Source organism: Schistocerca cancellata, chromosome 3 (assembly GCF_023864275.1).
Source record: "Schistocerca cancellata isolate TAMUIC-IGC-003103 chromosome 3, iqSchCanc2.1, whole genome shotgun sequence".
Taxonomy (NCBI): Eukaryota; Metazoa; Arthropoda; class Insecta; order Orthoptera; family Acrididae; genus Schistocerca; species Schistocerca cancellata.
This window is the reverse complement of record NC_064628.1, coordinates 378,629,509-378,645,860: the sequence shown is the minus strand read 5'-3', so window position 1 is coordinate 378,645,860 and position 16,352 is coordinate 378,629,509. Positions and strand designations below refer to the sequence as shown.

The window sequence follows — 16,352 nt, the reverse complement described above, 5'->3', positions numbered from 1 at the left end:
TACAAGATTCGTGAAATCTTACACAGCCACAGCCATCATTCTTTTGTCCAAAGAGGAAACCGAGGAATTCCGTGAGCAGAGAAAAGAACGATGGTCCAAATAAACTAATCCAATAAAAGAAATTCAGATGACACATTTTTGGACTCAAAATGATGGGCTAACTCATATTGCACACACTTTAAAGAGCAAGAAAGAATAAATTTCGTTCGTTCGGCAAACACCTCAGAAACAGCAGGATAATACTCAGATTCACAACCTGACAAGGAGGATGTTTGTGGCACGTGTGTATGACTGTGACTGGTGGATTGCAGAGATTATCGACAGCAGTTAAACGAAACTGTAGTGAACTTTATGCTACCACGTGGACCAGCTGCTGGATATAGGTTTCCAGCTGAAGGACAGCACCAATGCCATCAGTGATTACTTCCTGTTCACAATGTTCTGAAGATTTAAGTGCTCCAGTTCCTACTGGTTCAACAGGAAGGCATCACTCTATATCAAAGGAAGATACTGAAGCAGTGGAACACATTTTTAGTTCATTAACTGGCTGATTTTAGTACAAAACAGGGTGGCCAGAAGGTGTAAAGTTGAAACCTTTCGACCTTTCACATACATTTTGGAACCACTGAAAATGCGTGAAATTGAGTCTCTTAATCATCATTCAAAACTAAAATTATGTTAAATAAGCTTAGGTTTTGATTTTTATGAGCTTGTTTTGTGATAATGCAGTAATAAAACAGGTTTATGTATGGCAAAAATTTCAATTGTTTATAAAACCTGTTCAGCCTAAAAGTGGAATCTCTCCTTTTCAGGGAATGTAGAACTATATGATACTAATCAACAGAAAAAAATCAAAATTTTATTGATTGGTATTTTTGAAAAAAATTCCATAAATTATAAAAATAGTTCAGAACCTTATAGTAAACGAACTTTGACAGATAAGTCCAAACGGAGGATTACTTTGTAATGATAAAGCAATTATCTTTCAAATAAAAAAACCAACAAAATATCTGGAACTGTTCCAGAGATACAGAATTTTAAAATTTTTTCCAAAATTCACATCTTCAAAATGGTATGTGCAGTGTCATCTTTGGAGGGCTGTATCTCGGAGCAGAAATGTTTTTGGAGAAAACAAAAAAAGACGTGTTCCTTACTTAGTCCTTCATTTTAACATGTGCTGAATTCAATAACATCCGACACTATGAAGGTAAGATTTTTTCCTAGCCTGCCTGAATTGATATGGACTATGCCTTCAGAGATTATCTTTGGAGGGCTGTATCTCGGAGCAGAAATGTTTTTGGAGAAAACAAAAAAAGACGTGTTCCTTACTTAGTCCTTCATTTTAACATGTGCTGAATTCAATAACATCCGACACTATGAAGGTAAGATTTTTTCCTAGCCTGCCTGAATTGATATGGACTATGCCTTCAGAGATTATCTTTGGAGGGCTGTATCTCGGAGCAGAAATTTTTTTGGAGAAAACAAAAAAAGACGTGTTCCTTACTTAGTCCTTCATTTTAACATGTGCTGAATTCAATAACATCTGAGACTATGAAGGCAAGATTTTTTCCTAGCCTGCCTGAATTGATATGGACTATGCCTTCAGAGATTATTGTATCAGCAAGGAGGCAGGAGCCAGATTTAACATACATTTACAGAGAAAAAGTAATCGATCACTGCATCTCTCGTTTTCTAACAGCAAATAAAGTTACTGTAGTTAATAAGTAACTATTGAATTAATACTTACAGTAGTCTCAAAGACTGTATTGATAACACTGAGTGGCAATTGGAGAAAAGTAATATAACTTAATAATAAAAAACCTCTATTATTACACAACGTACTCGCGAAGTTTATTCCACCTTTTGTTTTAAGCTGATTTATTGCACAAATATCGTCTGTACGTAAACTACTACAGTTTTTTGTTTCACGTGGAAAATTATCGGTGAACCTTAAGTCATAACAAAGAGAGAATTTTCCTTCATTTTCATAGCGAATGAAATTTTGAAAATTTCACCTAGCTGTTTAATTTGATGGTCTATAAAACTATAATATTAGACACACTACACGGCTGATATGTCCTGTGTTCTACCTATTGAATTATCCCATGTAATATGAAGGGAATTATTAAAGGCACTCGTAACTTTTATAGTCGAGAAACTTCGGAAAAAAGATGAATGTGTAGACGAATTAATATAAAAAACAATAAAACTTCTGTGTCTCTTATTATTCGAAAAAAATACCTCGACTTTGATTTATGAACAGGACACTAACTTATTCTATAAATGTTAGATATACGTGCAACAGATCTTTTTGCTTAGTTCGAAAGTCGAAAGCTTCTGGTGGTCGATATATATGCCGTTTAAAGCCAGCCTTCCTCAATAACTCAATTGCATAACGCTAAAAGCGCCGCAATATTGTTTAAAAAGAGTATGAATTGTGTTTGTTTTTGTGTTAAGTGTAAGCTGTATTGAGCTATTATAGTACAGCTACTTACATGTACACCATACATATACTACACACTAAAGATCATAATTGGCTGGTAGAAAACTGATTACAACAATGATATTGCTTTAGAGCTACATACTTTCGTCACCAACGACCACACGGCTGATGCAGATGATAATCACCAGAACAAGAACTTTTGCTAACTCCATGCTGAATATCACACAGCAGACTCTTTGTACTAGAATCCTTTGCAACAGTCGTGATATTCACTGAACGGAATTAAACGCCGCAGTTTAAAGTGGCACTGGAGTGAACGAGCAAGCAATTACAGCGACTATCTAGCTAACGTATCGCAGCCTCTAGATTCCGCGACCTCATTATCGCAGCATTCGTAACACTCAATAGGTGGCCACTCCACAGCAACGCACTGTGATTGGTCAGCCAGTTGTGACGTCAGTGACTGGTCAGTTCCGCCGCCTCTTTCGACTTTCTTTTACCTCAGCAGCTGAAACTGCACTTTCTTTCCGAGCGTCCTAGCTCACAGCTAGACCTCAAGAGGATATATTTAACACTAAAGCTTATTGGGAAACGTGAAATAAGGTGAAAAAGCGTGTCGTAAGTTTAACATTTACATCAGATGTAAGACATTTTTACCGAATGATCTAAACGTTCAGTTTCCTACGAGTACACGTCCAGACGAAAGACCGTTGTCATCTAAAATCTCCAAAGAAGTGTAGCTCGTGCAGACATTTGTCAAGGCGCTGGCTCAAATACTTCTATCATTTATAACCTTCTACAGAAAGCTTAAATAATAACGTAACGAAATATTAATAAAGTAGGTTGTGGGTGTGGTGAGTTGAATGAAAATACATTTATCTTCTACACCAGAAACTGTGTACCGTATATATAGTGCGTTACTCTTCTAAGATGCTTCTAAATTCTGACCATGTACACAATTTTACCGTCTGCACATGTTCCACATCTTCAACTGCTGTTTCATGTTAAGAATGTTTTATTTTATAAGAAAGCTATTTTTGACGCTCAAGAGAGGATTGCCGTTTTCAGGAATGATACTACTTTCTTCGATGTTACGTTTTGCTGACGCAGATCAGAAAAAGAGTCTAATTCATATTGTCTTTTTCAGTCATATTTACTTTTAAGAAAACTAAGCTGGGCGACATCTTCGCAAGCACCTTCGACGTACAGCATTTTTTCCGCTAGTCATCGATCTTGCACCTTGTTTGGGATTATCCTCCGTCTTTCCCTGTCTTGCACTAATGTTTTCATCTTGACGTAACTGCTACACCCGATTCTACAATCTGCTTTAAATGTTCTAGTCCTTGCCTGTCCCTACAGTTACTTTGCTCTACTGTTCTCTCCAACGTCAACAATTATGTATTTCAGATATATATTTTCGAGCAATTCTTCCTCGATATCATACAGATATCTGATACCAGTAGAGGCCGTTTATCGAAGAAAACTTTTGTCCTATGACGGAATATCACTGCTGCGGAAAATATCCTTGCTTCGACCATCCTGTGTAAGCTTGTTTCCAAGAGAGGAGAATTTATTTATTTCTTCCACTTTTGCGTTGTTGCCAAAATGTTAAATACTTGGTTATTCTTCTTTCCGCTACGCTTGATCATCATCTTTGTCTGAAGTGCAGTATGCTGTTCTCTTGCCATCGGTGCCTGTTTTCGTTGCTCTTCAATTACTCTTCTGAAATTTTCTTTCTGTTACTGCGAGTAATAGAAGTACAGCTTGAACAACAGCAGCGATAAATTGCAAACGTGCCTCGTACCTTACTGAACACAAACTTATCTTCCTTGAACCATTGCTTTTATTATTTGGAGTTGCTTACTGTATATCATTATTTTGCGTATGTGCTTTCCCGTCTATCTTCGTAGGACTGTAAACGTCTTATTCCAGCTTAAAATTGTAAAAGGTCTTCTCTAGATCCATAAACGCTGAGAGCATATCGTGATTTTTCTTCTGTCTCCTATTACTAAGCACATGTCAGAATGCTGTTTTGACGCCTTATCGCTTCAGGAAACCAAAGTGATCTTTGTTCTGTACGTCTTCAGCTTTTTTACTGTTCTTCTGTGTTATTCTTGCCAGTAATTTTGCGAGCGAGACGTGTAAGAGTAATCATCAGAGCCGCAGAAAAGTCAGGTCGCACATCGTCGGACGTAGGTATAGATAATGTCTTCACTACTATTATGTAAACAGATTTTTTTCTCATAAAACAATTGTTGTGAAGCCATCATACAACCGTGAGGACATCAGCACGGAGATAATAACGCAACATATATCGATAATGTGTAATTCACTCGACACATGTTTCTGGACTACATTATCCCATCATAAAGTTTTTAAAATTAATACGCCATCATGTACTGTCGAAACATAATAAATAAGCAGCAAGCATGTCTTTCCAAACACATCTCATGGCGCCAACAGATACGTAGGAAGAGAAGCATTTAGAAGTTGCTAGAACTGAAAAAGGCAGGCTGGATTTTTTCAACAATTCTCACAATGAAGAAAGTATATTTAATGAATGAAGGTCCGTGGACAGCCTGCATTTCGGTTTTTAGATTTTACTTCCGATACGTACCGTAAATGAAATCCAAAATTTAATCTGTTTGTTTTCGGTTTTTTTTGTTTCACTTCCTTGCTTCGGCAATAAAAATTGAAAACCGAAATGCAGTCAGCGGCCTTTTTATTTATAAAATATCTATGTTTTACTCTTTCTATGTGCCACATGAAAACATTAGTGATTCGTTAAAAAACGAAACAAGTGCCTCATTCCTTGTACCTTTATTGCTACGCTCCTCCCACGACGTGCCCCACAAACATCTGCATTCTTCAGACTTCTCCAGAAGATCTTTCAGTAAAGTTTCGTCTCCCTTGCGCTCGTTCACGTTAGCCATATTTGAGCAGCTTTTATTCCGGCGAATTAACGTCGAGCGGTTGGCACGACAATGCCGTTCTGAACACACTCCACAATTTGTTGGGTTTAGTGGTAGTGGGGAGGATGAGGTGTGGTGGTGGTTGGGAGGGGGGGAGAGGGAAGTCGGCTATCGGGTGTCCTTACCCAGCTGACCAACCGACAAGCAAAATGGATCTCGGTCTGTCTGGCCGCACGGCTGATAAATTTATGCAGATGTAGGGCCATTAATCCGATCGCGTATCGATTTTACGAAAGTCAGTTGTTTCATATAAATGGAATCTATAGCTCAACTGTCTGATTTCGTCTGCTCGAAGAAGTAAGCTTGTCAGTAGTTTATTCAAGAACAAGTGTTTGAGAATCTTACTTACGATGATTAATGCTTTAGAAACTTTTATTTAGGCGGAATGTGTAAAAAGAGTTCGACGTGATCGCTGAGGGAAGATTATTCTGTTTCAATTTTTTGAAGTCTTTCAGACGAGTAAAGACACAAAGTATTGATTGTGTCCGAGGTCTTTGCCACTAAAAGAGGGAATGGATACAGCAGTTTACAAATTAGCCAGCTACGAGCAGTGTAGGATTGATGCCAATCATTATTTACATCGCTTCATTCATGCATCCTTTACCACCTAAGGAACGGTAAGTAGTTATCTTCAAACAAATAAAGAAATGAATAACTTCCAGCTCGATTGAATAATCCTTCTTTTCCATCACAGCACATAAAAATTGATTCGTCTGAATTAACTAACATTTCTAAAAGCAAGCTGAACAACGAAGCATGTTTCAAAAACAGTTGAATGCTTAGATGGGAGCGAATATCGATTGTAGAATAGGATAACTGGCAGATAGTATTTCCAGATCGATGTCGGAGTTTTTAAATAACCAGCTAGGAATGGTATTGGGAAATCGGCTGACGAAAATGGATTAGTGAGTTCCACGTAGTAAATGTTAACTGCTGAAGAAATCTGTTAAGTATCAGCTAAGCAGGAAGTACCACCTAACTATCTAACACTTTCACTTACCGCAAGAACTATCTGGATTTCCGTGATGGAAAGCGCGCTTTAGGGCAGTATTGTTAAATTCACGAAGGAAGTATGAGGGGTTGTACTATTCTTGTGGCCAAATGCTTTAAGTGCACAATTTTTCGCACTGAAATTTTGGCGGTTTACGGCTAAACGTATTGTCGCGTCCAGCCGCAATGAAATAGTGCGAACGATTTTACCAAGGCCGCACAAGACGTTGGGAAGTCCAGGCCTTGTACCACGCAATATCCACCTCTTCCGTAAGCTGGAAGAGCTCGCCCGGCTAGCCGCGCGGTCTAACGAGCGGGAAGGAGTGCCGGTCCCCGGCGGATTAGTGTCGAGGTCCGGTGTGTCGGCCACCGTATGGATGGTTTTTAAGGCGGTTTTCCATCTGTCTCGGCGAATTCGGGCTGGTTCCCCTTAATCCGCCTCAGTTACACTATGTCGGCGACTGCTGTGAAAACAGTCTCCACGTATGTGTACACCATAATTACTCCACCACACAAACATTGGAGTTACACTCGTCTGGTATGAGACGTTCCCTGGGCGGGAGGGGGGGGGGGGTGTTTTGTGGGGCCGAACAGCACAATAACCCTGTGTTCGGTGTGGGGCGGCGGTGGGGTGGGTGGACTGCTGAGGCCTGTTGTGGGGTGACCGCGACCGAGGAACGGATTTTTATCGTCGAGGAATTCTATGACTGGTATAAAGTTCCGATCCTTGTTTACAGAGCCTTGGTGACTGTGTTAAAAATAGTGTTATGTATCTGCGTCACTTTGAAGTATTACAACATTCAATACAAGTTATTTGATCTGTCATAATAATGTCTAAATTATTATTTGAAGTCTTCTCGCAGTAATTTGTTTGTCGGCTGGAGAATCCAGAAGGATGTTGCCATCATTCTTAGCTTCTAAACCAGCCAATCTCGTTTAGGCGTTGCGGCTTTCGAGTAGCAATATCTATAGAGTGAGCAATCAGAGGCACAGAACATAGAGTATACTCTATGACACAGAACAGGATTTTCGTCGTCGACATCGAAGGGTAAGTGAGTTTGTGGTACTTGCCTCCGAACTGTCGTACTTCGATTTGTTTTCATGGCCGTGACAATCACTCGCCAGTGCTATTATAATAAATAAACGTGTAATAGCATTACAAATACGTATAATACGACACTTTTTTGTCTTGGAGCAAAATGTAAACAAATGGCGTTACATGAATTTTAAAATTTTCCCGGCGAATTGAATTTTCAGACAAATTTCGGGCCTGCAGCCGGTCGTCGGTCAATACACTCCACAATATCTGAACTGGGTAGCTGCCAGTAAAATCTTCCTTACTTACAATGGCATCATTGTATTGCACATTGAAGGTGTGGCAGTGGGATCTGAAGTGCCGTACCACACACCGATGCTGGGAGTTCAAAGCTCTGCTGGTAGTAAGGGAAGAAGTGACACAGCTACATAGGATAGTGATGATCGTAAGACCAACTGACTGGGTTGCGTCTCTCTCTCTCTCTCTCTCTCTCTTTTTTTTTTTTTTTTTTTTTTTTTTTTTTACACACGCGGTAGAACGACGTGTCATCGTCTACGACGATCCAGACCTCTCATGGTGATAGGTAAGTAGGTGCTTGGGTTCACTATATTCTGGATAAACTTTTGAGATCACCTTCTTAGGGCCTGTACATCGGTCTGTAAGATACTGCCAATTGTTGGAATGGATTAGGATGTCGTAGTACCAAGGAACGTGGTAACTTATATCGATGCCATGGGAGAGGTATTGTACTACCCAGAATTCTTATGTGGTACACCGAGTTTTGCAAAGTGCCTACTTTATTCTGCAGGGTCGTCGTCCGTTTGCGAACTGCTTCAAGTACTGTATCCATATGGAGGACTGTGTGCAAGTCAAAGATGCGAGTATAGCGGCTGGCTCGAAGTATCCATTTGAGTGCCATAGTTTGTAAAACTTGTAGATGGTCAGTTAGTGTTGGACTGGCAAGACCCCAGATGGTTCAAATGGCTCTGAGCACTATGGGACTTAACTTCTAAGGTCATCAGTCCCCTAGAACTTAGAACTACTTAAACGTAACTAACCTAAGGACATCACACACATCCATGTCCGAGGCAGGATTCGAACCTGCGACCGTAGCGGTCGCGTGGTTCCAGACTGTAGCGCCTAGAACCGCTCGGCCACCCCAGCTGGCCAAGACCCCAGACCGAGCTGCCATACAATATCTTAGAGAGAACCGTCGCTTTATATAATCGAAGCATTGCTGTGTTATTGAGATCAGTACACTTGAAAAAAGGGAGGAGTTTCTTGGCCATACTAAAAGGTTTGTTCCTGAGAGAGTCAGTATGTTTATGGAGGAAGAAGAGTTTGTCCAAGGTGGCCCCCAGGTAAGTCACCGTTGCTCTCCTATGCAGTCTCAAGTTCGTAAGGATCGATGAGCGTTTCTTGCTGAAATTGATGGCTGTCGTCTTGGCGGGATTGAGTTTTACTTTATTGGTTTTGCACCAAGCAGCTATGGCATCTAGATGGTACTGAAGGCTTCGAATATTGGCGTGCGTATGTCTTCCGCTGGTGAAAAAGGCCGAATCATCGGCAAACTGTGCAGTTTTGTACCCCTGTGACAGCTGACATTTCATTTACATAGAGATTAAATAGTAAGGGGGATAAAACGGATCCTTGAGGCAATCCCACCTGTGCCAGTTGGGTATCAGACGATTGGCCCTCTACTTTAACAATCATCTTTCTGTCTGTCAAAAAACTAGCGATAAGTTTCACATAACAATTGGATATCGACGACAGTTCATTCAGTTTCCGAATTAGTTGTTCCCTCCATACCTTATTACAGGTCCTTTCAACAGCTAAGAAGACCGCTGAAGTAGCACTAGAAACATCAAAATTTCTGGTAACATGTTCAAACAGACAGAGTTGCAGGTCTGCGGATAGTTTACGTTGGAAATTATACTGTTCTTCCCCGGTTGTACCATCTGGCACCATTTCCAAAATGCGGGCCTGGATGACTCTCTCGAAGGTTTTGCCCAAACCACTAAGAAGACTAACGGATCGGTAATTCGTGGCCAGCGTAACGTTCTTCTAGACGAAGAATTATTTTTTTCCTTATTATCATTTCATTCCCCTGCCCCATGGAAGGAGACGGTGACTGGCAGCGGCAAAATTCGCCGCTCTTCAGCCAAGAGACTACGCAAAATATCATAGAAGAACATTACATGTATAAAATACAGGGATAAATGAAGAAATGTACACATGGGAAGGGGGAAGCAAGTGGAATTAAAATGTTCAAAAAAGGGGTAGTTGGATGAGGTATGTTTATGTAAAATCCACTTAGTTAAAATGGTACTGGAAGAAGATGTAGCACGTTAACACTAGCGGGTGAACAGCATAATTAAAAACGGTGTTCACAGCATGAGACGACTACACTGAACACGCACTGTACTGATGTGATATACACGGCGAACACCATAACATAACAAAGTAACTGCAGTAAAATTTGAAGGGCCTGTCAAAGAAGTAGAGGTCAGAGAGGAGGGAGAGGAAGCAGAGATGAGGGGGTTGATGGAGGAGGGGAGGGGCAGGAATGGGGTGGAGGAACGGAGTCTGTAGCACACCAAGGGGCTGGAGATGGGGAGGGAGCGCTAGGACTGGGAAAGGAGAAGTAGAAGGACAGGGGGGAGGAGGGAGATGACAGCAGAGGGTCAGAGGAAGCCCAAGGGAGGAAAGGAGGGTAAGGGGAGGGTGAGAGTTGGAAGGAAGGATAAATATTGGGGTGAAGCATATCATCCAGGATGGGGAGACAGAGGAAGTTCATTTGTGAAAAGAAGTGGAGAGAGAGGGGGGGGGGACATCGGTAAAGGCGTAGCAGGAAGTGGGGAGTGGAGAGGAATGGTGACACCAAGGGGTGAGGGGATCGAGGCAGTGATTGGTGTAGAGGATACTTATGTGTTAAAGGAAAAGGAGGGAATGTTGGAAGGGGATTATGTCATAGAGCACCGTTGTGAGGCATGGCAGATGGATACAGAAAGTGAGGGGGAGTGCATGGCGTTCCAGAATTTGGAGGGCTTTATAGAATTTAGAAGGAGCAGAGATCCAGCAACACTGGCACAACAAAGGATGGTGTAGATCAGGGATTCGTACAGATGAAGGATGGTGGAAGGGTGCAAGCACCATGTCCAGCCAGACAGGAGTTTCATGAGGTAAAATCTATTGCAGGCTTTGCATTGGTTGGTAAAGAGATGGGGAGTCCCGGTGAGGTTATGGTCAAGGGTGAGGCCAAGGTATTTCTAGATGGGGGTAAGTTGAATAGGGCGGCCATGTAGAAATCATGAAGCCAGAAGAAGGAGCTGGTACATCCTATAATGATTGCTTGGGTTTTGGAAGGATTGATTTGAAGGAGCCACTGGTTGCACCAAGTGGTAAACTGATATTTGTGGGTTTAGAGGGAGCTCTGGGACCGTTGGAGGGTAGGTGAGAGGGGAGGGCAAGGAAGGTGGTATCATCATATTGAAGGAGATGGATGAGTGGGGTGGTTTGAGTATATCACCGGTGTACAGGAGATATAGGAGAGAAGAAAGGATGGAGACCTGGGGCACATCGGCGGTAGAAGGTACCAGAATTGGTATTATAATATTGGTATTATGATTGGTGACATAAGAAGGACGGCAGGAGAAGAAGGAGCAGTGAGACGGATAAAGTTGGTAGGAAAGGTGTAGGTCTGCTGGAGCTTAAAAACGAGCTTGGAATGCCATAGGGTCATAGGCGTTCTGGCGGTCGAAACAAAAACAGCAGAGCGACGGGAATGAAGTACGAGGAAGAGAAGATGGGTGAGGTTAAGGAGCTGCTTGTCAGCAGAGAAGGAGGGCTGGAAACCACTCTGCGTAAGAGGGAGGAAGTGGTGTTGAGTTAGGTTCTGATGGATATGGCAGGGGCAGATGGACTCAAAGACCTTACTGGACACGGAGGTGAGGCAGATGGGGTGACAGGTGGAGGTGTCGGAAGATTAGGATTAAGGAACAATGAGGTATGGCAAGTCTCCCACAAGTCAGGGTAGAAGCCAATGGAGAGGATGGTGTTGTACAGGGTGGCAAGGGTGGCGAGGAAAGAGAGGGCATTCCTTGAGGTGGCGGTAGGTAATACAATCTGGACCAATGTTGCGTTTTGAAAGGGGGATGAGTTTAATGTCACGAAGACGTCCTCCAATCCACAATATATAGCGCGCATGAAGTATTCTGTGCATGCGTCAAAATCATGATGACGGGCAACTACACCTTCCGGCGGCAGCGCCCTCGCTGGTGGAATCGCAAAACTCAGCTGTCCTCTGCGCTACCTCTCGCCGCTGCCGTTGGCGCTGTCTGTTGTCTTCCATTAGAGCAAATCGTGGATTTGATAGGATACCACGCAAGGTCATAGCCAAGATTTTGTCAATGGGGGGTCAGATTTGTTGAAGAGGACCTTAAAAAGACTCATGTTTTTCGTTTTTTCTGAAGATTTCCATAAAGAACGATAAGCCTTTTTATTCGACAATGATCTTGAAGTTTTCACCAAGCAGAGATATAATCTCGTTACTTAGGTGTGTCGTATTTTGGCAAACCACTGAGAAGAAGTCATGCTACAATCTCCCTTCACCCTCAAAGGTCATTTCACACTGAGGCGAGAAAGTGATCTGAAATGGACGAGAACAAGTTTTTCGGGACACCTGCAGGGATTTTGGAATAAGGAGATCTCTGTTCGACAGAGAACAAAGAACAATTTTTGGTGGACAAAATGCAAAGGATCTGGAATCATTCAGTCTTGTACTTTCCCAAATTTCCTCATTTCAGTATGTATTTGCCACTTCTTGCAGTGTAGGTAGATCATTTCCCGGATTAAACAATGTTCCGGCAGACAAATGCATGAGCATAAAAGAGGAGAACTGGGATTATCATCTATTTATCTTATGTTTTTTAGTGTCAGGAGTCTTCAAAGGGATGTTTGGCTCACCTTCGATGCAGATTTTCTCATTTAAGCAGAGAGGCTGCATCTTTAACGGAAATGGAAACTGCCAGGAAAGAAAGGAACTGGCTGCGGCCTATAGTAAGAGACCATCCCCGGCATTTGCCAAAACTGAAAATGGGAAACCACAGAAAACCATTTTCAAGGTTGCCAGCGGATGGATTCAAACCACCTTACCCCCCGAATACAGGTATTGCTACCTCAGCGCCTCAACGCGCAGAGTTGCCTCAAGTGTGGAAAAACTTGTTTTTCCTTTAATTGTGCATGTTTCGTACATGATTTACTTGTGCACTGAGCTGCTGGCTTCGGTTGTTAAAGTATTACAAGGGCATAAATAGATTTTGGATGAAAGGGGGGATTCAGGGCGCAGTCGGATCGGACGAATACAAGCAGCCCGCCAAATAGTGTCTTAGAAACGAATGATCTATAGAATGTGCGGTTATCATACACCCCTTCCGCTCTCCATAAACCTCTCCTCATCGCTCCATATCGCATCTGAGTACCGACCAGGTGACAAGATTGGCGATATTTTGCCATTTGGGCTACTAATGATAGAATACTGAACAATTTTTTTTAAAGAAATGCAACCATCGGCGTTTTGGCAATATCTGTGTTGATCAACGCGAGTTTTGGGTGACACATGCAAATCCAAGTGTATTTTTAAAGACTGATTTTAGTTTAATGTAATTTGTAATGATATTTACCGCTCCGCTGCCTTTTGAAATACTGAAATACTGCAATCCCAAAGCTCTACCTGTCTCTAAATAACGACTTCAGTGATAAAATTAAACTGCTATTGATAGGTATTTAGGTTATTATAGTAGTGCGTACTTACTTTTAACTTACCATAACGCTAGTAGACGAATCAAAATCTCCTTGTTACAAACTTATCCATAATTAGAAACTAGAAACTGTATCACAACAGCACACAGCATAAAAGCAGTAAACGGCAGCACTTACATTAGATTCAACTGATAGTAAGAACTAAGGTGGTTAAGAGGACAACTGACCTCAACCAAGTATGACTGAAAATCACTACACTGCAGCTGGGTCATTTAGGTGTGATTTAGGGGAGGGGGGGGGTTGAGCGTTTCGGGCCTCTTGGATATCCCCCCTTCCACTTTGGTTACATCCTTGTTCCATGCACTGTCAATTGTCACGGATCATCAGATTTTCCGGCAGGAGTATTTCCACGGATTCTTTTACAATGAAATTCCAAGAAGAAGTCGCTACGGTCAGAATCATTGTTTTACCATATCCCACTGAATGCCCAGCGCAAATACAATGTTCAGCCATACCACACTGGCAAGATATTTTGTTAATTCCAGTCTTTCACAATAACAAATTGTCCTCCACTGATGCTAGAATGTCTGCAACCTTAGTTGATTGGTGGAAAACCACTTTCACGTGAAATTTACGGAGGATTCTTTCTATCTTAAGCGAAATGTTGCCTACAAAAGGAAGAAAAGCTGAAGATTTTGCTAGCGTGTTCGCTTTGTCTGGTTTCTCGTTCTTGGTTTTCAGTGGTAGTGTAGTGTTATTCTACCGGATAGAAAATCCATATTCGCCCCAATACTGTCCTTGAGTGGGCGAGCTCAGTTCGTTAAGCTGTTTGGATTAAAAGAGATGTTGATCATATCTGACTGAGTGTTCTACGGTCGCTTAACAGCCCACCAATATGGAGAGATGACAATGTTTACCTTATTCTTGTCGTCTTCAGCCCGAAACTGATATGATGCAGCTCTCCACGCGATTCTATCCATTGTAAACCTCTTCATCACTGCATAAGAACTGCAAACCAACATTATTCTGAAGCTGCTTGCTATCGTCCAGTTTTGGTCTCCCTTTACAATTTTTTCTTAACCCACCACCCCCGTCCTCCACAAACACACTACACTTCTTTATTAAACTGACGATTACTTGATGCCTCAAGATGTGTCTTTTGAACTTATCGCCCCTTTTAGCCAAGTTGTGCCCACAAAATTCTTTTCTTCCCAGTTACATTCAGTATCTCTTCATTAGTTATTGAAACTACCCTTTTAATCTTCGTTGTTCATCTGTAGCACAATACAGGGTGATTTTGAAAGAACAGATTTCAGTTGTTGATCATAGAGAAACTGTGAAAGATAGAAACACATTGCGAATGTCACTGGATAGAGAAACGTTCAGAGTTTTACGTTCGCACAGACACTACACAATACACTCAACACGAGCACCATGCGTTGCTCGAGAAACATCGGAGCAGTAGGGCCTACTCCGTTTCATTCCACACAAGAAGCAACAGGTCTCTGTTTATTGAATCGACAGTTTCAACAATTCGATTTCTCAGGTCGTGAAAAGTTTCACAGGTGGAACAAAGACTGTCTTTTATGTACTCTCAAAGAAAACAAAATCGCAGGTCTGCTGACCTGGGAGGCCAATAATAATGAACAAGATCTTGCTGTCTACCTCTTCCAATACAACGTTGTGGGATGGTGTTGTTAATATAATGGCGCCCATCAAGGTGAAAGTAAAGCGGGACGTCGTCATGCACAAAAATGAAATCATTGGAAACTTCGTGAAGTTGAGAAAAAAAAAACAGTTTTCCAGTATGTCCAAGTACGACATTCTTTCCACATTTTCCTCTGAAAAAAAAAAGAAAAGGAAACGCCGACACAAAATACATTCAGTTTCCTTGAGTCTCTTTCATGTTCGACCTTGACGCCAGTATTCTGTGACCCTAAAATTCTTACATTATCCCTTTCGTGGGCAAAATTATTGAACAGTTTTTTTAATGACTGGAGAGCAGACAGTAGTTAACACATAGGTATATTTATCATACAGAATATCAAATTTGCTCCAACTGTGAAAGTGAGGTCACACAACAAGGTGGGAAGTATTCTTCCCACTGCCCTTCCTTGGAGTTAAATCACAAAAACAACTTTTTCAATATATGTCATATTTATTTGATAAATTTACTTCTCTTGTTACAATGATTGTTCACAAGTACTTGCCATGAAATTTTCTGAAACATGGGTCTATGCAAAGTTGTATTTGACTACATGTACAAACACAGCGAGTGCTCTTTTCTGCAGCTTTGGTACTACAATGACGGCACATCCAGTAGGTTTCTCCTAAAATGGGTTGATGCTCCCCTACAGCCACAAGACGAAAATCTTCAGGTACTTTACCCCTTTTTGCCAGAAAGACAGGTTTTTCTCCACTCCTTTTTTGGGATGAGAAGCCAGCGATCAATTGTCTGGCTAGATAGATCCTGTATGTGAGCTGATCTTGCTGTCCACTTTCTCTTTCACTTATTTTCCACAGGATAAAACTGTTCACTGCAGCAACGTCCACCATTTTACAAAACGTCTGCCAATAGAATACCTTTCTCGTAATTGATCAAACTTATCGACACCACCCATTCATTATTTTGTTGTATTCTGCCACAACTTCAGGACAAGAAATCTCTGTACTAGTACCATCCTCGTTTCTCCTTTTCACTGTGGCTGTTTCTCGTGGGTCATGAATTCAAGACAGGAAAGTGACTGGACGGTTATCCATCCATTTTACTGCAAAAATGGCTCCTTTTGTTTCAAACTGGAATTCTCCTCGTTCCAATTTTACTTTTTCTTCCTTCATAAATTTGGGTAAATCAAAAGTATTTACCTTATACTATAGCTTTGAGGGAAAAAAATCACAAAAGTCACGCAAACAGCACTGAAAGGCTCCTCTACGAGGTGCATTCAAGTTCCAAGGCCTCCGATTTTTTTTTCTAATTAACTACTCACCCGAAATCGATCTGGCGTTACTTCTCGACGTAATCGCCCTGCAGACGTACACATTTTTCACAACGCTGACGCTATGATTCCATGGCAGCGGCGAAGGCTTCTTTAGGAGTCTGTTTTGACCACTGGAAAATCGCTGAGGCAATAGCAGCACGGCTGGTGAATGT

General features: G+C 41.6%; 1 protein-coding gene across 1 annotated transcript in view; it reads right to left on the bottom strand.

The window, feature by feature from the left end:
* The window catches only part of LOC126175073 (isoaspartyl peptidase/L-asparaginase), a 55,724-nt gene extending 52,900 nt beyond the window's left edge, over positions 1-2,824 (bottom strand). Inside the window, exon 1 of the mRNA XM_049921600.1 lies at positions 2,586-2,824. Coding sequence (XP_049777557.1) covers positions 2,586-2,655 — 70 coding nt within the window. The 5' untranslated portion in view covers positions 2,656-2,824. The remainder of the gene's footprint in view (positions 1-2,585) is intronic.
* Between the last annotated feature and the right edge of the window lie 13,528 nt (positions 2,825-16,352).